Source organism: Martes martes, assembly GCF_963455335.1.
Source record: "Martes martes genome assembly, chromosome: 4".
Taxonomy (NCBI): domain Eukaryota; kingdom Metazoa; phylum Chordata; class Mammalia; order Carnivora; family Mustelidae; genus Martes; species Martes martes.
In genome coordinates this window covers 89279551-89303976 of record NC_137891.1, presented here as the reverse complement: position 1 = coordinate 89303976, position 24426 = coordinate 89279551, and the positions used below count along the sequence as shown (strand labels likewise).

Here is a 24426-nt window from a genome sequence, read left to right as displayed (position 1 = left end):
GGACGCCGGCACCCCTTCAGGGCCTTAATGGCAGGAATGCCTTCACAGGAAGGTAGAATGGTGATCAATAGCGATTTTTGTTGAGGGATGCCTCCGATCGCTTTGACACCTGGAACCTCTGACATACCCTGCGTGGGACGCCACCCAGGAGTGGGGGGGAATTTTGGTAATGGACCTTCTTTACTTTTTAGGAACATGGGATCCTCCTCTTCTGTGCCCAAGGACTCTCCCTTGGGATGCCTCTTAACCCACTGGAATCAATTCAAACTGCAAGTTTTAAGAAAGAAAAAGATGATCTTCTTCTGTAATACTGAATGGCCTCAGTACTCCTTAGGAGATGGAGAAAAATGGCCCATAAATGGGACTCTAAATTTTAGGTCAATCTATCAGTTAGACCTCTTCTGCAGAGAAAAGGGCAAATGGACTGAAGTTCCATATGTCCAAGCCTTTATGGCCCTAAATCAGGACCCAAACCTGCGGGCCTCTTGCAGAATGTGTCTAACCCTCAGCCAGGTTACTGGGCCCCTCCCCCCTCAGGATATATTGGATGATGACTGTCTAAACAGGCTGATTCCTCTCAACAAACCCGGGATGTTGAAGGAACTGCCAGACAGTCCCAAAGAAGAGGACACTGGCTCTGATGCTATCCCTCCTCCTTATAAACCCCAAGAACCCTCTGCCCCTAGCCCCGCCGGACATACCAGGAGCGGGACTCCCTATTTACCAGGAGCTCCATCTAAGTATGGGATGCATCCTCTTAGGGAAGTTGCTAATGGAGAAAGAGGCACAATTAGGGTCCATGTCCCATTCTCCATGGCAGACCTGGCTCAGATAAAGCAACGTTTAGGACGGTATTCAGAAAATCCCTCTCAATTTATTGATGGCTTTCAGGAAATATCTACTATGTTTGATTTGACCTGGAAAGATATATATATCATTTTAACTCGCTGTTGCACCCCTGAGGAAAAGAGACGAATCTGGGAGGGAGCACAGGAGTTTGCTGATGAGCTGGCAATGAGAGACAGGAATCATTACCCAGTTGGGGGTACTGCCGTCCCTAACACTGAGCCTCACTGGAACAATCAGGAAGATAGTTCAGGGAGAGAAAAACGGGACCATATGATCACTTGTTTGATAGAAGGAATGAAAAAAGGATTTTCTAAACCTGTAAACTTCGACAAACTCCTGGAAGTTACACAGGGAATTAATGAAAATCCAGCCCTATTTCAGGGACGATTGGTAGAGGCCGTCCGTAAGTACACGAATCTGGATCCAGCCTCACCTGAAGGAATAACTATACTAAATATGTATTTCATAAGTCAATCGGCACCTGACATCCGCCGAAAATTAACTAAGATGGCTTTAGGTCCTCAAACTCCCATCCAGCGCCTATTAGAGGTAGCGACTGAAGTCTTTAACAATAGAGATGTGGCCTTAAGGCAAGAAAAGGACCGGAGGACTAAATTACAGGGTAAGATACAGGCTCAAATAATGGCTGCCGCTATTGCGGATTCCCCACAGCACCAGACTAACCGGGGGCAAAAGAAGGGGCCGACAGCAGGAAAGGAACTAGGTAAGTCCCCATGCTATACGTGTGGCCAGATCGGACACTGGAGCAAAAAATGTCCAAACAAGCACTCTCCACCAGGGCCATGTCCTGTCTGTAAAGAAACAGGACATTGGAAGAGAGACTGTCCTCGTCTCCAGAGAGAGAGGGAGACAGGAACTCACTTCCCCGCCCGAGAGTCAGCGCCGGAGGAGGAACTGGCATGACGGGGCCCTGAGGCTGGTCCGGCTCCCTTTGTCATCAAGATGACTGAGCCCCGGGTTACCCTGGATGTGGGAGGTAAGTTTATCAATTTTCTTATTGATACTGGAGCCACTTACTCTGTCCTTATTCAGCACTCCGGCCCTACTTGTCCTTCTAGCCTTAAAATTGTTGGCATAGAGGGGGAAACTAAAACATGTCGTCAGACAATGCCTTTAACCTGTAAATATAGGAGTCAATTGGTAACTCATGTTTTTCTAGTCCTTCCGTCTTGTCCCACCCCATTACTCGGACGAGACTTGATGTATAAACTGGGTAGTCGATTTGCTCTTACTGTAGAGGGGGATGGCTTGTTCTCTTTAACGTCTGGAGAACTTGATCCATACCCTACTATCCCTTCCAATGTCTGGAAGGAAGTAAACCCACAGGTCTGGAATTGTGATATCCCAGGACGGGCTCTTACAGCCCAACCTGTCAAGGGGACCTTAAAAGACCCAGCCAATATACCTCATAAGAAACAGTATCCTCTAAAACCTGAGGCCAAAGCTGGGTTACAACCGCTTATTGATAAGTTTTTAAAACATGGTATATTAAAGCCTTGCCAATCTCCTTATAACACCCCAATTTTACCAGTAAAAAAGTCAAATGGAGAATATCGGATGGTACAAGATTTAAGAGCTATAAATGAGGCAGTAATGCCTATTCATCCTATAGTACCAAATCCGTATACTATTCTCACCCACGTCCCCGGTGATGCCAACTGGTTTACTGTACTTGACTTAAAAGATGCCTTTTTCTGCATCCCATTAAGTGAGGAAACACAGCCCCTATTTGCTTTTGAGTGGACTTCACCCTCAAGTTCACAAGCTACTCAGTTAACCTGGACAGTCTTACCACAAGGATTTAAAAACAGTCCTCATCTATTTGGAGCTGTACTTAGCAAAGATCTCCGTGATGTGTCCTTATCTAAGGGGACAATAATTCAATATGTAGGTGACATTTTAATCTGTAGTCCCACAAAGGAGACATCTGATGAAAATTCTATAACTTTACTTAACTTTTTGGCAGATAGAGGGTATCGTGTATCCCCTAAAAAGGCACAAATATCTCAACAAAAGGTACACTATTTGGGATATGAACTAATGCCTGGCCACCGAGTTCTATCTACTGATAGAAAAAGGGCCATACTAGATCTCGAGCCTCCAACTACAAAAAAACAACTTCGCACTTTTCTAGGTATGGCAGGTTTTTGCCGCCTGTGGATTCCTGGGTTTGGACTTTTAGCCAAACCATTATATGACTCAGTTAAAGGCCCTGATGAGGAACCTTTGTTATGGACTAAAGCTCAGCAGACAGCCTTTCAAACATTAAAAACTAAACTTCTGTCAGCTCCAGCTTTGGCATTACCAAATTTAGAAAAACCTTTTACCCTTTATGTGGCAGAAAAGCAAGGCCAAGCCTTGGGAGTTCTCACCCAAAAATTAGGGAATGAAACAAGGCCGGTGGGCTACTTTTCAAAGTCACTTGACAATGTAGCCCAAGGGTGGCCAGCTTGTCTTCGAGCAGTAGCTGCCACGGCCCTCCTAGTAGAAGAAGCCTCAAAACTCACGATGGGACAGTCCCTGACAGTGATGACTCCCCATCAGGTACAGAGTGTTTTAGAAACCAAGGGCCACCAATGGATGACAGGAGGCCGCCTTACTAAATACCAGGCTATGCTTTTAGATATGCCTGAAGTAATACTTAAAACCTGTCAAACTTTAAACCCAGCTTCTCTGTTGCCTGTACCTGACCATTCTGCCTCCATAGAACATAACTGTTCAGAGATCATTGATCTTGTCTACTCTAGCAGGCTGGATTTAAAAGACTCCACTATTGAAAATGCGGATGATAGCTGGTTTACTGATGGCAGCAGCTTCATGGATAAGGGAGAAAAGAGGGCTGGATATGCTATAGTTAGTTTGATTAAAACAATCGAGGCAAAACCCCTTCCAGTAAATATTTCTGCCCAAAAGGCTGAAATAATAGCACTTACTCGTGCCCTTCAATTGGCAAAAGGCCTAAGAATTAACATTTACACTGACTCCAAATATGCTTTCCTGGTCCTACATGCCCATGGAGCTATTTGGAAGGAAAGGGGATTGCTATCAAGCCATAACTCCCCAATCAAATATGGGCCTGAGATCATAACCCTTCTTGAGGCTGTACACCTGCCCAAGGAGGTGGCAGTGATTCACATCAAAGGACATCAAAAGGATATGACCTTAGAGTCTAAAGGAAACAATTTAGCCGACCATACAGCTAAAGAAGCAGCAAAGGGTAAACAGATACTAAGCCTTATACCAGTCTTAACTCCAATGGCGTCCATAACTCCTGTCTATTCAGACCAAGAATTTCATATTGCACAGGAGCGAGGGTATACTAAGAATGCACAGGACTGGCTTGTTAACGATGAGGGAAAATTTTTTATGCCTAAAATTAGCCAATGGAAAATAATACAGGGCTTACACCAGGCTACTCATTTGGGCAAAGATGCTTTAAAACATTTAATCAAAAATATATTTGATGGAGTAAATTTAACAACCACAATAAAACAGGTGTGTCAATCCTGTATTATCTGTGCCCAAGTAAATCCTGAGGGTGCAGCTCGCCCTCCCCCTCTCTTAAAACCAGTCCAAAGGTGTGGATCCTATCCAGGAGAGGACTGGCAACTTGATTTCACACAAATGCCACCTTGTAAAGGCTATAAATATCTATTAGTATTTGTTGATACCTTCACCGGATGGGTCGAAGCCTTTCCATGTAAAACTGAAAGGGCCGTAGAAGTAACAAAGGTTTTGTTGCGAGAAATTATCCCTAGATTTGGCCTTCCTCAATCTCTTCAAAGTGACAATGGTCCTTCCTTTACTGCTCAAATAACTCAACAAATAGCCCAAGCCTCAAAAATTAAATATTTCTTACATTCAGCCTGGCGTCCACAGTCCTCCGGGAAAATAGAAAAAACTAATCATACTTTAAAACGTCATCTTACTAAACTTAGTCTAGAAACTCAGGAAAATTGGGTTACTCTCCTACCAATAGGACTTCTCAGGATGAGAACTGCCCCAAAACAACCTCTAGGACTCAGTCCTTTTGAGCTATTATATGGAAAACCATTTCTTTCTGTAGATCTGCTACTAGACGAAGATTATAATGCTTTACTAAATTATTCACTGGAAGCTGGTTTAATCCATAAGTTACTCAATGAGTATGCTAATCGTATACTCCCCAAACCTGACTTAACTATAACTGAAAACCCACCCCATGTAAATCCCGGAGACATGGTTTATTTAAAAAATTGGAAGTCAGATACAGCAGAGAACCTACATCCAAAATGGAAAGGTCCATATCGGGTCATACTATGTACTCCCACTGCGGTAAAACTAGAAGGACACTCTTCATGGGTCCATATATCTAGAATAAAACTTGTACCTCCTTCACAGGAACCGAGTGAACAAACTAACGTGACTTCTTATTCCTGCGAGCCCATAGAAGACCTCAAACTTCTCTTCAAACAAAAATGAAGGTTGTATATATTCTCTTTATCTTCCTTTCACCTATCTTAACTGACAATTCCTTTCTACAGTGGGCACAGCATTTTGCTGAACTGCAAAATCAAACAGATTGTTGGATATGTGGAATTTTGCCTACTTCAAGTACGTCTGGGTTACCCTGGTGGGTTTCCCCTTTACAGGGCACTGACTGGCATGCTCTGCAAAATTATATTTCAGATATAATAGATGCAGACAGTACATTCTGGGATAAATCTATTACTAATCAAAATGTTTCTTCCTGGCCCATGATCAGTAAAACATGGGATTCACCAGGACATAACCAAACTTTTTCGTATTCTCAAACTGCTAAAATCCTAACTGACCTTACAAGCTCACAAAATAATACCCACCGGCTAGGGCCTAAGTTACAAGACCCTCCTTATCGCTATACTGAGGATGGTATATATCAAATTTGGGATACATCTTTGTGGCTCACACCCACGATTGGATGGCTCAGTCAAAAGGCAGCTTTATGCTGGGAACAAAGAAATTATACATATGACACTTGGGCAAATAACACACGATATCTAGGATGGATATCATTAGGAATGTGTTCCCAAGTGATAGTACTCCAGGAGACTGACTGGTTTGCTACTGATTGGGTGAGGCGACCTGGCATTAGATGGTTAGCTCCAAACGGAACCCACTGGATATGTGGAACTAACCTGTGGCCCTGGCTTCCTCCAGGATGGATAGGTCGCTGTACTTTAGGATTTGCCTGGATTCATGGGCGCATTACTAAAACCATCACCACTCCAGCTAATCTCCCCAATTTAAAGCAAAGATGGACACGTTCTGTTTTTAAATGGTATGATCACTTAGCATCCATTTTTGTTCCATCTGTGGGACTAGAGGATGTCATGTACCATGTAGACGCCCTTAATAAATATACTACAAAGGCACTCAATGATTCACTACATAGCATCTCCCTACTTAATACTGAAGTCTCACAGATACGCAAGGCAGTCCTACAAAATAGGATGGCCTTAGATGTCCTGACAGCAGCACAGGGTGGCACATGCGCAATTATCAAAACAGAATGTTGCGTATACATCCCAGACTACCACAAAAATGTCTCAGGACTAATAAAAGATATGAATGCCCAGATTAAGGCTCTACAAGATCCCTCTCTCTCTCTTGGTGATTGGTTAGCTTCCTGGTTTGAGGGAGGGCTATGGCCAACATTTAAAAATCTCCTTTTCGGGCTTCTCATTCTTACCACCTTATTAATCTTATTATGTTGCTTTGTTCAATGTTTCTCTACTTGGTGCCGAGACTCCATTACTGCAATAACTTCACCACGACAGATGATCCTTACCACGCACGGAGACACTTCTTCACTGTCAGCGCTGGATTCAGCTGCCTCCGCCTTTCGTAACTCCCTTATACGTTCCTCCACTGATCAATATTGACCCGAATAGGTAGGGACAGCTCTACGCCCCTATTCAGCAGGAAGAAGTTACAGAAGATGAGACCTTCCACCTTCAACCACCTTAAAGATTTAAGGGTCAAAATTGTTCAGGGGGGAATGATGAGGGAGCAGGAGGCTGGCTGAGGACAAAGCAAAAGCTGGCATCTTGCACCCCCTCTCCATCCGCTCCCCTCGGTGATGTGTGTGGCATTCCTCAGGTACCCCTGACTGCCAAAATAAGTAGTTAACTCACAATCCTGCAAGACAGGAGTCTCCCTTGGTTTACAAATGTCCTAGAGATCTATGAACAAAGAAGTTACGTTATCAATAGCACAAATTCCAGAGGCAAATGACTCGGTTCCTCAGGCCTTGATGTCACCCTCCCCTCCATAAACAAAACTGGGGGAGGCTGGGGTAGAAGGAAATGTAAGTGAAGATAAGTTTCTCACTAACAGAGACAGCTTGATAGCAGGATTGTGACATTTCACCAGGAATCTCCCAACCCTCTTGATGTTAATGGCTCTCCAAAAGACAGCATTGATCAAGCCTCCGGTATCCCTGCACCTCGGAGGCCTTCTTTAACATATGAAAGCGCCGTTCAAACCTCCATTTCCCTCACCTTCCCCCAACCGCAGGGTACATAACCTGCCGTCCCTCACAACCCGGGGCAGCTGCATCTCTGCCTGCCCACGGGTCCTGTCCCCGTGCTTTAATAAACCACCTTTTTGCACCAGAGACGTCTTAAGAATTCTTTCTTAGCCGTCGGCTCCGAACCTCACCCCACCGAACCTGACCTAGGTTCTAGAACTTCATCAAGACCATGTCGCCCTGTGCTTATTCCAGCATCCCAGCGATTCCTCCTCCATCCCTGTGCCACCAGGGCTGCTGCACTCTGAAGGGATAGTCAGTAATCAGTGAAGAACTCAGACACTGCTTCTACAAAACTCATTTGAAGTACGTAACATTTAGGAAAGCAACAGCGTATGACGTCATATTGATGAAGTTCTAGAACCTAGGTGAGGTTTGGTGGGCTGAGGTCCGGAGCCAAAGACCAAGAAAGAATTCTTGAGACATCTTTGATGCAAAATGGTGGTTTAGTAAAGGGACAGGACCTGTGGGCAGAAAGAGCTGCTGCTGCGAGTTGTGAGGGATGGCAGGTTATGTACCCTGTGGTTGGGGGAAGGTAAGGGAAAAGAGGGGTTTCAACGGAGCTTTCATATGCTAAAGAGGGCCTACAAGGTGCCCGGATACCGAAGGTCTTGTGGCTTGATCAATGTTGTCTTTTTCCCTTTTCGCAAGCCATTAACATCAAGATAGTTGGGAGATTCCTGGTGGATGTCTCATTTCTGCTATCAAGTGTCTTTGTTAGTGAGATTTAGGTTCAGAAGAGATTTAACTTTATTTACATTTCCTTCTACCTCAGGCTCCTTCAGTTTTGTTTATGGAGGGGTGGGTGGCATTAGGGCTTGAGGAACTGAGTTACTTGCCTCTGGAAATTGTGCTATTGATAATGTAACTTCTTTGTTTGTAGATCTCTAGGACATTTGTAAACCAAGGGAGACTCCTGTCCTGCAGGACTGTGATCTCAGCAAGTTAACTATTTGTTTCTCAATTATGGCAGTCAGGGGTGCCTGAGGAATGTCACATGTATTACCGAGGGGAGGGGAGTGGGTGGAGAGGGCGTGCAAGGTGCCATCTTTTGCTTTGTCCTCAGCCAGCCTCCTGCTCCCTCATCAATATTAACCTCACTCTGCTCAGGATCCAGTCACAGATCAGTTGCTTTTCACCCTTTGTGAAAGGCTGAAAAGTAGCTTTGTGCCTTAAGGGACCTCGCTGCAACAAAAATGTACCTTTGATGGGAACATTGTCCAATATTCACTTCTTTGTAAGTTATGTCCTAACCCTCTCTGTGAGAGTAACAGAGCCCACTCTTGAAATATCTTTCTGTGTGGCCGCCAATTGCTTCCACTTGGCATAATTGCCATAAGAACCCCGCTGAGCCCCTGCAGGGAACAGACTGTGAATCCCACAGAAAAGAATGGAAAGAAAAAAAAAAAAAAAAGCAGGTGATGAGGAGAGAAAAGGCCAGTGAAATGTAAATAAAAGTGAATTTCCTTACAACCTGCAGCCCGTGACAGAAAAAGCAGGATGTCCTCCAGGAACTCACAAGCGCCCTAATGGTAATGCTTTGCTAGAGGCAAAAAGCAACCTTAGCTAGAAAATAGCCAGAACTCCAGCATCATGAAATCTCTTATAACACCTAAAAATCCCTTTGGAAATGTCTGTATCTCCACCCTCCACCCCCAACGTACAGTATATGATCAATCACTCCTCACAATCCCAGGGCACCTCTTCCTGTCCAGGGATCCTGTCCCTGAACTTTAATAAAAACACCCTAATTTTGCCCTGAAGATGCCTCTTGACCATTCACTCCTGGCCCACATCACATCAGCAGGTACCTAAAAGTAAGACATAAACCCAAATAAAACTAGCTCTTGACCTGTGGACCTGTTATGCCCCAATAACGGTTCCGTGATTAAAGGAGCGAGACTGATACAAAGCGAAGGTCAAGCAAAGCTTTAATTCGCGCCAAGCATCAAGAATCTAACCGAACGTTCGGGGCCGCACCTCTTACAAGAGAGGGCGACCCTTCTCTGTTTCACAGTCTAGCTTTTAAGGGCAAAGGCCATGCAGTTGGGCCAGGCCACGCACAGGTGACCAATGAGATTGTAACACACACAGGAAACTCCACAGTGATGCTATGTGACCAATTGAATTACAATTTACCCTAGTAGACATTTGAACCAGCCTATTACACCTTGATTAGGATTGGCGCCAAAAGGGTTCCCAAAGGGCGGGGCCCATGCTCCTCGGTAGCTAGGGAGACAGTATGCAACCCCCTACTGATCGGATGTCTCCACCTGGCCTGACCCACCTTTGTATCTGGACATTGTTACCCGGAGCTGGTTTCCGGGACCCGCCTTTAAGTGAATCCCCTGGGGGAAGGGGAGCGAGGACAGTTCAAGGGCTAAACAAGGTTTTGTTTAACCTCAATGAAAGCCTCTTGACAAAATATAAACATAAAATAGGTCCTTACAGACCAAAGACAGAAAACCTGCATCATTTGTACAGAATTTATCGCATTCCCCAGAACTCATTACCACTGAGGTGATGAGCAAGATGCTTCTTACTGTGACATCAAGTCACCATAAACGGAGCGCATTAAAAGAACACTTTTTTTTTTTTTTTAACCTTACAGTTCTGAGGGTGCAGAGTCCCAACAAGGATCTCACTGGACTAAGATCGAATTGTCCACAGGGCACCTTCCCTTCTGGAGGCTCTAGGAGAGGGTGGAAATTAGTCCAGGGAAACCACACTAAAATGCAGTCTGGAGGTTTTAGCAAGGGAGCTCCTCTGCCCTCCTTACCTCCTAGTGATGAAGTTCTAGAACCTGGGTGAGGTTCGGTGGGCTGAGGTCCGGAGCCGATGACCAAGAAAGAATTCTTGAGACATCTTTGGTGCAAAATGGTGGTTTATTAAAGCAAGGGGACAGGACCCGTGGGCAGGAAGAGCTGCTGCCGCCCCGGTTTGTGAGGGATGGCAGGTTATGTACCCTGCGGTTGGGGGAAGGTAAGGGAAAAGGGGGGTTTCAATGGAGCTTTCATATGCTACAGAGGGTCTACAAGGTGCAGAGATACCGGAGGTCTTGGGCCTGATCAATGTTGTCTTTTGGCAAGCCATTAACATCAAGATAGTTGGGAGATTCCTGGTGGGATGTCACAATCCTGCTATCAAGCGTCTTTGTTAGTGAGATTTAGGTCCTTCTACCCCAGCCTCCTTCAGTTTTGTTTATGGAGGGGAGGGTGACATTAAGTCATTTGCCTCTGGAAATTGTGCTATTGATAATGTAACTTCTTTGTTAAACCAAGGGAGACTCCTGTCTTGCGGGATTGTGATCTCAGCAAGTTAACGATTTGTTTTGGCAGTCAGGGGTACCTGAGGAATGCCACACACATCACCTAGGGGAGTGGATGGAGAGGGGGTGCAAGGTGCCAGCTTTTGCTTTGTCCTCAGCCAGCCTCCCGCTCCCTCATCACTAGGGCATTGCAGCCCCAGGGGAGGGGCTGATCTGACCTTACTGGGACTTGGCATTGCACAGGCATAGACCTCTACTAACCTGGCCAGAGGAAGAAACGCTAGCTTTGTCCCCCAGGGAGACACCAGCTCTCTTCTGACTCACAGTTCACCCCGATGGACTTTTAGAACAATCTTCCCAACTGATTCCTTTCCTCCAAAAAGAAGAGCGTCCCTCCCGTTTGTTCTCTGGACTCACCTATGGATTTGCCAATGCTGGTTTATCGCAGATCGCCTTTCCCTTTTATTCCCGACAAGTCCTATTTTTGCTAGTAAAATAATTGGCAGTTTGTATTTTTTAGGTGAAGCAGATGGTGCATCTCTGCCTGTTCCAGCTTTTAGAGGCCCCTCCTCCATGCTCAGCCCCAGCCCCAGCAGGCAGAGTCCTCCTCATGCAGCATCCTTCTGACCTCCTTTTCTGCCTCTTCCAGTTGTAAGACCCCCCTTGTCATTCAGGGGGTTGTCTGGAGAATCCAGGATCATTTCCCCGTCTCAAGGTCTTTAACATAAGCACCTCTGCAGGGTCCCTTTTGCTGCTGATGGAACACGTGCACAGGTTCCTGGTGATGGGGTTTTGGAATACACGTGAGGTTTGGTGGAGTGAGGTCGGGATCCAATGACAAACAAAGAATTCTTGCAACGTCTCTAGTACAAAATGTTGGTTTTAGTAAAGCATGGGAACAGGATCCTTGGGCAGAAAGAGCTGCTGCCTTGGGGTTGGGAGCCAAGGCTCATTATACACTTGGGCATTAGGGGTTGGGAGAAAAGGAGGTTTTCAAAAGAATATGCTAAAGAGGACCTTCAAGATCCTAGAGGCCTTTGGCATTGTCAAGTTAAGGTTGTTTTTCGTATAGTTGGCATTACCAATAAGACAGCTGGCAGCTTCCTGGAACTGTCCCAGAGATCTCACCCAGGAGTGGGAGGTCAGGGGTTCAGGGAGTCAGCCTGTGCTTTGTCCTTTAGCTAGGCTTCTTCTTCCTCCTCACTGGCATTAGCATGGGCACCTCCTAGGGATGGGGCATTATTCTGCCCCCCACCACACTACGAACTAGGCGACAACTAATGTTGAACACCCTCCACCCCCCAATCTTTTCAAATTTCAACAATCCAGTAAAAGCAAAGCACTCCCTCAAGGCGCAATCAAGATGAAGGCAAATCAAGACCCGAGGACACTCCATCCAGGGCCATACAATTGCCCAAGTACTGGTCTCTTGGGAGTATTTGTTTTGCTTTGTTTCCCAGACCTGGCTTTTTTCCATCAAAAGGCCAACTTTGATGCAGAAATCTCATCCAAGGGGAAGAGAACCTCAATGGAGGGAGGGAAGGTGGTGGCAGAGCAGGGTACCTGGAACCCCGCTAACCCCCTGCTGTGAACTCTGAGCCCAGTCTAAGGGAGCAGAAAGGATGGTTTCCTTTGGCCCTGCCCTCAACAGCCTGATCCCTGGGCATTCTCTCTCCAGTGGCCATGAAGGGCGCCTCGTCCCTGCCCTAGGAGCCCGCCTGGTGAAGAAGCCAGCCCTGGTGGTGGTCTCAGGGCCTGGGATATTGCTGGCAGGTGTCGGCCCAAGGGCTGGCCCAGAGGTTGCTGACTTTGGGTTCCCTGCCTCCTCCCACAGGGTGTCTGGCCTGGGGGTTGTGTGGGGGACAGGCTAGGAGGCGGAACCCCACAAGTGCAGCCAACGCCCTCTGTCTCCTCAAAGCAGGTTGTAAGGAGCAGGAGAGAGAGAGAGAGATGGATCTGCGCTTCTCTGTCTGCTGGAAAGTACCCCCTCATGTTCCTCTCAGGCTGGGACAGCCTTCCCTGTGCTGAGTGCTCTGTGTGCCTGCCTGTGTGTGGTGGTAGGGAGACCCCCTGACATCATGGATAGGGCGTGTCTGATGTAAATCAGTTACCCTTAGGTGACATTTCTGGGCTGGAGAATTCCTGGGGCAGAGGATGTAGCAGTGCTGTAGCTTCCGTTGTATTAGGAAGCCTCCTGTGGAGAGTGAGGATGCTTGGGGCAGGAGTGGGTGCTGAGGGTTTTGGGGTGTGGGTTGGTGAGTGAGCGTGTGTGCAGGGTGGACTGTGGGTGAGGCTAGTGTGGGGCAGAGGCAGAGGCGGAGAGGGTCATTCTTACCCGGCAGGGAAGATACCATGATCAAGCAGGTGGTTTTCCCAGGATGAGGCCTGTCCATTGCAGTGCAGATGTGCTGACCCCTGCGATTTCCCCAAATGTGGGAAACTCAACTCCATAATTGATGGCAGTGGGGGACTGCGTTCACGCTCTCCCTGGGTAATAGGGGAGATGCTCTGGTTTTTTTCTTACAGCTTTATCTTTTAAGAGAACATTTGCAGTTGGTGCTCTTTTAGCGGTACCACTTACTCAGTGAATGCATGATTTATAACCCACTTAACTACATTGCTGGTTGATGGTCTTTCTCACCGGATTCACGCGGGAGTCCTCTATGCACAGTTTTCAGGAAAAGATTGGGCCTCCTGTTTTTCTTGAGGTCTCTCCTGGAGCAGTGTGCCCGGTGTTCTCCAACATTTTGTGTGATTCTGCTTACGTTTTGGTGTCTTGCAGTCCCAGGATCCAGGCAAAGAAGGTGCTTTCTTTCACTCCCCGGGGAACACAAGCTTGAGTCTGTCCCCCTCCGCTGCCCTCTGGCTCCCTTTTCCCACCAGCACCCTACAAAGTCTCACGCAGTCCCCAGACTCCCTATCCTTAATCAGGCCACTTCTTACCCTTGGCAGCCTTCCTCCAGAGGGCCCTTCAGAGAATATAGACTTTGGAACTTGATGTGCTTTTGTTTATTTATTTAAGTTTATTTAAGCAATCTCTATACCCAGCGGAGGTGGGGGGATCCCGAGCTCAGGACCCTTAGATCCAGACTCTGGTGTTCTCTGGACTGAGCCAGCCCAGTGACCCTTGATAGGCTTCTAAAGAGGCACATCTGCCTACTTGCAAAGGACCCGTTCAGTTGGCACCATAGACCTTTCCCAGACAGCAGGTTAGCTCTTGGGCCAGGGACGGTGGGCCTTCTGCTTGCTCTCAGGCTCAAGCAAAAACTGTCCTCACATCTGTGTTGCTTTGTAATTCCAAGCTTGAAGGGGTTTCTGGCTTTGTGCTTTCACTGGAGCTGGGGCTTTTCCCGGGTAAAAGCCTCTATTCAGAATCTACATGGGCGCTTTCCAACTTTGATTTTTATTTGGGGGGGCACACCAATAGGGACTCACAGGAAGTGGTTTACTCTTCTGGACCATTTAACAAATCAATAAAGCTACACTGGAAATGTTTCCAGGTAATTTAAATGTATCGCTAAATAAAGCTTAATATTACAGAAAGCAAAAAATATGCAGCAACCAACATGATAGCATTCACAGTGTGTGACATCCCATCCAACAGTTTGAGGTCTGTAGACAAGCAGGGGAAATGAGCCCTCATGAGGAGACGGGTCACTTATCTGAAAATGACCCAGAGCTGACACCAAGGTGAGAATCACCAGAGGACAAGAAAGCGTTTGTTATAACTGCATCCCATCTGTTCAAAACATTCAACAGATGCATGGAAAATGTAAAACAAAACAAAACAAACAAACAAAAATCTCACATTAAGAGATGAAAACCACAATGTCTGAGAGGAAATGTATTGCAAGGTGCTGGCAGCGATTAGAGAAGGCAGAAGAAAAAAGTTTGATAGGAATCCCACGGAATCTGCAGATCATGGTGTTGCCTTCTTAGCCACTTCAGTTCTTCCAATTGGTGAACACAGGATGTCTTTCCACTTGTTTAGGTTTTTTTTAAACTCTTGCAGCAATGTTTTGTAGTTTTCAGTGTACAGGTTTTGTGCCTCCTTGAATCAATTATTCCTAGATACTATTCTGGTGGGTGCTGTTATAAATGGAATTGTTTTCTTAATTTCCTTTTCCGATTGTTCATTGCTAGGTTATAGAAACACCTGATTTTGTCTTATACCCTGCAACTCTGCCGATTTAAGTTATGGACTCTAGTGGTTGGGTACTTGGTGTTTTTCTCTATGTAGGAGCATGTCATCTGCAAATACAAATAAAAATTGTCCTTTGAAAAACCCGGGGGTTAGGGGTACAGGTTCCCACAATTGAAAATCTGTGTATAGGGGCACTTGAGTGGCTCAGTGGGTTAAAGCCTCTGCCTTCGGCTCAGGTCATGATCCCAGGGTCCTGGGATCGAGCCCCGCATCAGGCTCTCTGCTCTGCAGGGAGCCTGCTTCCTCCTCCTCTCTCTGCCTTTCTCTCTGCCTACTTGTGATCTCTGTCTGTCAAATAAATAAATAAAATCTTTAAAAAAAAAAAAAAAAATCTGTGTATAACTTTCGACTCCCCAAAAACATAACTAGTAACAGCCTACTAAAGCCTTACAGATAACAGAAACAGTTGATAACACATGTTTTATGTTGTTTGTATTACATACTTTATTCTTTAAATACAGTGAGTTAGTGTAAAGAAAATGTCATTGAGAAAATCATGAGGAAGAGAAAATACATTGGCAATACCATACTGTATTTGTAAGGAAAAAAATCACCCCTTAAGTGGACCTACATTGTTCAGTACAATTCAAACCCGTGTTGTTCCCCAGTCAACTGTAGTTTTATTGCTTCTTTTTCAAATGTTTCCCCTCGCCTTCAGGTTATTTTAAAACTTGATTTATGGTTGATACACCATGTGACACCAGTTTGACTTGACAAGATAGTGATTGGACAACTCTATAAACTATGTTACGTTCACTGCAAGTGCAGCTACCTTCTGTCACCACGCAGAGCTGTTACTGTATCACCGAGTATATAATCTGACATCTATCCTCTAAATATATTTTTTTTTAATCTTCACTGTGGACGACGTTTTGACAGAATGTAGAATTCTACCCCTGCTTCTCCCCCCACCACTACCATGGGCCTCCTTTGGACTCTGCCAGAGAGAAGCAGTGACACGCAGGAGGTTCCCCACTTTAGGTCACTGCAGCACCTGATCTTGGACGAGGATGCTCAGCCCAGGCCAGAGAAATACAGATTAGCAGGAACCCTTCTTCGTAAGCCCAGCTCCAATTTGAAGGACAAGGGTGCCCCTTCTAAGTCCCTGCAGAGATGGCTCAGCACCCGGAAGCTGGCCATATGTAGATGGCCAGAAATGGGCAGATTCCCCTAAACCAGCCCAAACCGTTCCATTTAGACTGAGAAGAATTTTAATAGCAGCACGGGCTCTTTTCCCTATTCTGATGGGGGGAGGGGAGCCTCAGTGCCAGTGCAGGAAGAGCATCAATTATGTCATTATGTCTTTGGTTGTTAACCTAAAAGTTGATGGGTAGAGCCCAAACAGCAGAACAAACCTACTTCAGATCTATCCAGGGGCACCTGGGAGACTCAGTAGGTTAAACGTCTGCCTTCAGCTCAGGTCATGATCCCAGAGTCCTGGGATGGAGCCCCCATCAGTCTCCCCAAGCCTGCTTCACCCTCTCCTTCTGCGGCTCCTCCTGCTTGTTCTCTCTCTTTCTCTCTCTCTGTCAAATAAATAAATATATAAATATATAAATAAATTTTTTTAAAAAATCCTTCCAGATCTTGCCAGCTGCTTTCATGTGTTCTGCAGCCCTCACTTCCTCCCCAAATCTCCAGGGAGCTGGTTCCCCCCCTCTTTGCCTCCTGCCTCCCCCCTCCTTGTGCCACCTGGAGGTCTCCTCCCTTAAGTCATCTGCCCTCTTGTGGAGTTTAGGGAAATTGCGGGGACCAGAGGCTGAAGGCACAGGCCCTGAATCCCTGACTCAGGCTGTGACCTCAGACACCAGGCTCTAAATCACCAACTGCTGGACTCCAGGATGTGGCACCTCACCAGCCAGTGTTTGCCTGGGGATCCCAGGACACACTGAAGTGGGATTGTCACCTTCTTTCTCTTTTTTTTAGGTGAAATTTGCATACAAGAATTTCACCCATTGTAAAAGTATCCTACAAGACAGAGTTGTTCAGCTAGGACCCTAGTTGGTTTTAGAGGCTTCCTTCACCTCCCCACACCTCCTCCAGCCCCTCTGCAGGCAATAGCCACTCCCTCCTCCAGCCCCAAGCAACGCTGATCTACTTTCTGTCTCTATACATGGCTCCATTCTGGACATTGTACATAAATCGAATGAGACAGTATGTAGTCCTTGGTGACTGGCTTCCTTCACTTGGCATGCTTTTCAGGGTCCTCCATGCTGTAGCTTCAATCAGATTTCTCTGCCTGTTGTTGCCAAATAGAATTCCATGGTACAGATGGGCCACATTTGTTCATTCACCAGTCGATGGTTGTGTTGCTCTCAGGTTTTTCCTATTGTGAGTCATGCTGACCCGAATGTTTCTGAACAAGGCTTGAGTGGTCAAATGCTTTTATTTCTCTCAGATGTCTGGTTGTGGAATTGCTGGGAACTATGGGAAGCCTGTGTTGAACTCTTAAGAACTCTCAAAGTGGCTTCCAAAGTGGCTTTTTCATTTTCTTTCCCCCTAGCAATCTAGGAGGGTCCACTTTCTCCAAGTTCTCAGCAACACTTGGTATTGTCTTTGGATCAGAATCGCACTTGTTGGTGTAAAATGGTCCCTGGTTTTGCATGGATTGCCCTGCAGACTAGTAACATTGATGACCTTTGTCTGTGCTTATGAACCATGCATGTTTCTTCTTTGGTAACATGTGTATCCGAGTCTTATACTGGCTTTTTATTAACAGTGTGTTCCTTCTGCCCAAAGTCCTCTTATGTCTTGTGGATGTGAGTCCTCACTGGGTATTTAATCTGCAAATATTGTCTCCTTATCAGTGGCTTCTCTGTTCCTTTTCTCAGTGGTAAAGTTTGATGCAAAAAACATGTTCGTCTTAAGTTTTTCTCTTCCATGTTTTGTTCTTGCTGTAGCGACTGAGAACTCTTCACTTAATGCAAAGTCCTGACCATTTTCTATTGTGTAATCATCTGGAATGGTTGTTATGGCTCTTCTACTTAGGTCTGTGACCATTTTGAGTTCATGGCTATGAAAGGGGTGATTTTCAACCATGGGGAGAGCTTTGTCCTGACAGGGGCAAGAGAACCTAGAGGTAACTTGTGTTTCTCAGTTAGTCTCCCCCAGGCCAGGAAAAGGGATTTCACCCTCATATACCTATTAGTGAAAGGCTTGGTGCCTTTGGAAAGGGAGTTTAATGGGGCTCATTGTCATATCCAGGACTTACACCTCACTCTCTGGGACTGGGTACAAAGCAGCTCCAGGAGCCCAGGGCAGTCCTAGTCAGAGGTGTCTTTAGGAGCACAAGCACAGTGAGAGAAAGAGAGGATTACACAGAAAGGATGAAAGAGATCCCAGGGATCTGATATGGTTTCCTACAGGGTCTTCCATCAGTGGGTGGGAAACGGGACTCCCACCCAGCAGGAACTCAGGAAACATGCCCAGAGGTAGTGGAGCAGATTGAAGGCAATTCCCAGAGTTTGATCTATTTTTGCCAACATGAAAATCATAATATGTACCTGGATATCAAAGGTGCCTGAAGGGACACATGCCTGGCTCAGTTGGTAGAGTGTGCAACTCTTCATCTCAGGGGCCCTATGTTAATGATGGAGACTAGCTAAAAAAACAGAAACAAAATCAAAAACAAATAAAGAAAAAATAAGCAGGAGCATGAGTCAGGAATCCAGAATTACTCCCCCTAAGGAAAGGACCAGGCAAGGGTGATGGGTGGTTCAGCTCGCTAAGCGGCTGCCTTCAGCTCAGGTCATGATTGCAGGGTACTGGGATCCAGCCCCACACTGGGACCCTGCTCAGCACAGAGCCTGCTTCCCTCTCTCTCCCTCTGTCTGCCCCTCTGCTCACTTGTGCTCTCTCTCTATCTCCCTGCCAAATAAGTAAATAAAATCTTTAAAAAAATAAAAGAAAGAAAGGATGGGGCAGCTCGGTCCTTGCAGAACAAGAGCCATTCTGAGCCCTGGAGAATCCTAATTGTTGCTATACATTTCCCAAGAGAAACCCAGAGACACTACCTTTTACTATTTGCTGGGTTTCCCATGTGTGGTCAGAAGTCCACTGGCCGACTAAAGTTGGCACACTAAGAATGGAAGTAGATCGAGAAACAGAATGTTCCCTGGATGCACCACATTACTCTCTGCTCTCACTGCAGTCTCACTGGAAATGAGAATGGGCAATTGAAATCCCTGGTATTCAACACAGGTTAGGGAAAAAAATGGAAAGTTTGGGTTAACAGATTAAATTACTGTGTCCTTGGAATGAATTTGAAAGCAAGTGGAGACTGTTGAATGTTTTGTAGCTTCTGCGGTGGAAATGAAGGCTAACAACAAAAGAGTTCTACAAGTCAGAGTAACTTTGGTAACTTAGTATCTTCCCACTGGACAGAGTTTTCTTTCAGTCTTCTGATCCCACGGTATCATGCGTGAATCTAAACATACTTGCACAAGGAAGTTGATGTTATTACCACACCTCAAATCTGTACCACTGCATGTCACAGTGCTCATTCCTAATGGTACATTGGGCTCATTTCTAACTGCCTGTAGCTCCCTTGTGGCTGACTCTGAGGGCAGCCCATTGTACCATGTGTGTTCTTCTCTCTGGCCCCACCTCCAGGTTAAGCAGTGCATCTGAGCTGTCTCCATCACTGGGGAAGGATGGAGGTCAGGTAGGTAGTGAAGAGACTTGGGGGTGGACTAGGGGGCAGCAAAAGGAAAGTAGGCCTGTAAGTGTGTTGATTCCAGAGAGGACCATTGCATTGTTTTGTTTTGTTTTAGTTTCTTTTCATTGTTCCAGAATTCATTGTTTATGTACCACAGCCAGTGCTTCATGCAATACGTGCCCTCCATAATACCCACTACCAGGCTCACCCAATGTTTTTTAAAAATTATTTTATTTCCTTATTTGAGAGAGAGTGCTTGAGAGAGCAGGAGTGGTGGTGAGGCGAGGGTGAGTGAGAGGGAGAAGCAGACTCATCACCGAGCAGGGAGCTGGACATGGGGCTTATCCCAGGACCCTGGGATTCTGACCTGAACCAAAGACTGACACTTAAGAGCCACCCAGGTGCCCCTTGAAAATTTAAAAAAAAAAAATCTGCTATACTTTACATACAGCGTTGTATTAGTTTCACATAAGATAGTGATGTTATTTTTTTCTTTCTTTTATTAAAAATTTTATTTATTTATTTATTATTTATAGCAGGGTTGATGGGCAGAGGGAGAGGGAGAAAGAAGGCAGATAGAGAGAAAGGAAGGAAGGAAGGAAAGAAGGAAAAGAAGAAGGAAGAAAGGAGGGAGGGAGGAAGAGAGAAAAAAGAAAGAAAAGGTAAGAATGGAAGGAAGGAAAGAGGGAGGGAGAGAGGAAGTAGGGAAGAAGGGAGAAACAGAAAGGAAAAGACAGAATGAGAAAGAAAGAGAGAGAGAGAGAGAGAAAGAAGAAAGAGGAAGTACCCTGGTCAATTTTCCTTGTTAACATCTAGTGAAGACCCTGTTAGCAAAACCCCAATGCTGGTGAGCCCTGGGAGGGCCCCTCTCTGGCATGCTCTCAGGACGGTGTATCTGATGTGTATAGAACTACTTAAGGAACCAAATTTAGAATCTATTGATTAATATGGCCACATTCCCTAGAAACTGTCACATCAGCTATGTAAGCATGGCCATGGGAAATCCCCCCAAACAGCTCCACTGTGTGCACCTGGGTGGCTCAGTGGTTAAGTGTCTGCCTTTGGCTCAGGTCATGATCTCAGGGTCCTGGGATCGAGCCACACATCAGGCTCCCTGCTCAGCAGGAAGCCTGCTTCTCCCTCTGCCACTCCCCCTGCTTGTGTTCCCTCTCTCGTTGTTTGTCTCTCTCTGTCAAATGAATAAGTAAAATTTTTTAAAAAGAAAACTTAGAGATAATATATGTTTCATCTGGGTCAGAGTGTGTCCTCCTGTGGGAAGCAGGTTCCTGCAGTTAGTGCGGCTGGGGTCTCAGGTGCTTTGCTGGTACCTCAACATTTCACCCTTGAAAATGTGAGTAAAACTTGATACTGGGGATGATTTATGAGTTAGGGGGACTGATTTGGCAATACAACCCTTTATGTCACCCCCATATTGGTTGGATGTACTCTTATGCAAGTCTCTGATGTTTTCTGAAATACTTGCCATTGGCCAAAGTTAAAGTAAGATAATCTGTGTACAGAGTGACTGGTGGGTCATGGATTTTGTGGCTGTGATGGCCAAGTTTGTTGCTGAGCTCTCTTCCAAAACCATGTATCATTCTTTTGCAAGTGCCCATTTGCAACTTGAAAAGCCCAAAGTCATATTGGCCTGCTGCTTTGTGGTCCTTGTCATCAATTCCTTGGAAGTTCAGGATCATAATAGTTGTCAATATGTTTTTTAAGATTTATTTATGTAATTGACAGAGACACAGAGAGAGAATACAAGGAGGGGGAACAGCAAGGGAGAGGTTGAAGCAGGCTCCCCGCCAAGCAGGGAGCACAATGTGGGGCTCGATCCCAGGGATCATGACCTCAGCTGAGGGCAGACGCTAAACTGACTCAGCCACACAGGCACCCCGAGCTCTTACTAAATCCCAAACCTCATCTATCATAACTCAATATCTTGTTTTATACAATTTCCAATAGGCAGGGTCTGCGACTCAGGGGCAATTATTTGAAAACAGTAGAGGGACAGGGCCTGGAGATCTCACAGGAGAAATGACCCCTAATCAGGAGACAGATCAGTCATCTGAACAGAACCCAGAGCTGATGCAGATGGGAGAGCCACCAGAAAAGGACATGAAAACATTTATTGTAACAGTTTTCCATCACCTGAAAATGAAAAATAGATAAATATGAACAAGACCCTATCTATCTTTAAGAGATGAAAATGACGATGTCTGAAAGGTAGTATACTCCAAGAGACTGACAACAACTAGAAAATGCTGAGTAAAAATATTGATAGAACCATATTGACTCCGTAGATCCCTGTATAGTATTGCCATAGGAACTACAGTAAATCATCCATATATGCACACAGTGGTTTTTCCCATTAGGTCTTTAATCTCCTACAGCAATGTTTTATACATTTCAGTGAACAAGTCTTGTTTCTCCTACAATGAACTTATACTTAAATATTTTACTGTTTTCAGTGCTGCTGTAAATGGAATTGTTTTAATTTCCTTCTCAGATTGTTCAGTGGTAGTGCATAGAAACACAAGTGATTTTTGTATGTATAGTACCCTGCAACCTTACGGAATGAGTCTATGGACTCTAATATTTTTGTGTGTGGATGCTTTGAAATTTTTCTATATTTAAGCATGTCCTCTGTAAATAGAGATGCAGGTTGACCTTTAAAGAATGCAGGGTTAAGGGTGCTGACTCTCAAGGTCAAAAATCTGTGTATACCTTTTGACTCCCCCCAAGACTGAGCTACTACCTGTGGACTGGAAGCCTTATAGAAAACATAAGGAAATGATTAACTGCTATTGCAAGTTATATGGATTCTACACTGTATTCATAAAATAAAGTAAGCTAGAGGGGAAAAATGTTATAAGGACAATCATAAGGAAGAGGACATATATTTAAAGTGGTATGCTTTGTTTGTAAAAAATGCACCTGTAAGTGTACACATGCTGTTCCAACCTGTGGTGTATAAGATCAACTGTAGTTTTCTTTCTTCCTTCCCACACTTCTTTTTTCTCACTTTCCATTTTGAAAGATATTCTAGCTGGGTATAGAATTCTATCTCTCTGCCTTGGGCCACCCCTGCATTTTGCCAGCAGAGAGGAGCAGTGACAGATGGGAGGTCACCTCAGCCCCGGAGTCTCAGATCAGCACCCATAGGGATAGAAAGACTACAGGAGCCCTTGTTCTTGGCACACCTGCTCCAACCAGAAGGACCACAGTGTCCCGGAGGCCACTGCAAAGAGGGCTCAGGACTTTGGAGCTGCCCCCAACAAGAGGCCAGAGGCAATCTCTCCCTCTCACCTTCCCAACTTCCCTCTCTCATTCCCCCAACACTTCATGTTGCTGACCTCCCCCGCCCCCACCATCCTTTTGCTGCTTTTCAGTATTCCACGGGCACGCCTCTCCCTGCCACCAGCATCTGAGGCTAAGGCAACAGAGCTCTTCTGGGTGGGGAGTTCAGTGTTGTTCCAAGTGTTGCCTTCTAAGTATTTCTCCCATGCTTGCTTGAATCTAAATCAGCTGCATGTCACAGACTTGTAAACACTTTTGCCAACAAGAAAATAGTGGAGGGTGTGTGTGTCTCTGTGTGTGTGTGTTGCCTTGGACATAGTAAGGTGCTGCATCAGGAATCTGGAGTTCCTTCTCAGGAAAGGATAGGGGAATTATCTTGGTCCTTGCAGATCAAGAGCCATTCTGAGCCCCGAGAGAATTCTAAATGTTGGCTGACACTTCTCAAGATCAATTCAAGATCCTATACTTTTAGTATTTGTTGGGTTTCCCATGTGTGCTCAGAGTTCCACTGGCAGACAAAAGTTGGCACACTAAGTAGAGAGGTAGACCAAGATACAGAATATTCCCTGGATGACCACAGTACTCTCTGCCCTCACTGCAGTCTCTCTGAAAATGGGAAAGGGCAATCAAAAGACCTTGCATTCAGTACAGGATAGAACAAAAGGTGGAATGCTGGAGTAATAGTTCAAATTATTATATTTTTAGACTCTATTTGAGGGCATGTAGAAACTCTACTGAAAAGTTTTCTGGGCTATGCCCATGGGTGGGAGGGGCTAATGGAGACTGCGATTACACAACTCAGTATAATTTAATAATGTAATATCTTTCCCACTTCGCAGGGTTTTTCTTTCATTTTGTCTGATGCCAGGCCTGAATCTACACATATTTGTAAAAAGAAGTTTATATCAAAGAAAGCTTTAAAAATCCACACCACCGATTTGACAGTACTATTTCCTAATGGTGTTCTAGGCTGGCTTATGACTGCACGTAGCCACATCATGGCTGACTCTGAAGGCAGTCCCTTTCTAGGCATGTGTATGGTTGTCCTTGGCCCCACCTGCAAGTTAAGCAGTCCCTCTGAGCCTGGGAAACAAATGTATCCCAGTCAATTTTCTTTGGAAACATCTGGTGAGGAAACTCTTGGGATGCCCACGAATGGTGGTTACATTGGGAGAGTTCTTACCTATGGCATGCTTTTAGTAGGATGTATGTGATGTGTGTAGAACCCTTTAGGGAATCAAATTTAGAATCTATGGCTTTCTGTGGCTCAGTTCCTTGGAACCTGTCACATCAATTATGTATCTGCATAGGAAATGACCCAAAACAGCTTCATCTTGTGTAAGCGATGATCTCATATACCACATACATACCACATATGTTCAATGTGAGCCAGAACATGTCCTAACGTGAAAAAGAGGTTCTCACAAATAGGAAATATGTTACTAATATACCTTTCATGTCATGTGCAGAGGCTTCAACAAGCAAATAGGAAGTGCAACACAACCATCTTACCTTGAAAAACTGGGCATTGTTGAATACCCATGGTAGCATTTGCTAGTTAACCTGTGCTGCCCTGG

General features: G+C 45.4%; 1 protein-coding gene across 1 annotated transcript in view; it reads left to right on the top strand.

Annotated features, from left to right (window-relative positions):
- LOC308341633 (myomegalin-like) overlaps nucleotides 1-24426 on the top strand; it is a gene marked incomplete at both ends in the record, with an annotated part of 134856 nt that overhangs the window by 102328 nt on the left and 8102 nt on the right. Inside the window, 2 exon segments of the mRNA XM_080801657.1 lie at nucleotides 378-1573; nucleotides 3212-3414. Of these exon segments, the coding sequence (XP_080657783.1) occupies nucleotides 378-1573; nucleotides 3212-3414 (1399 nt within the window).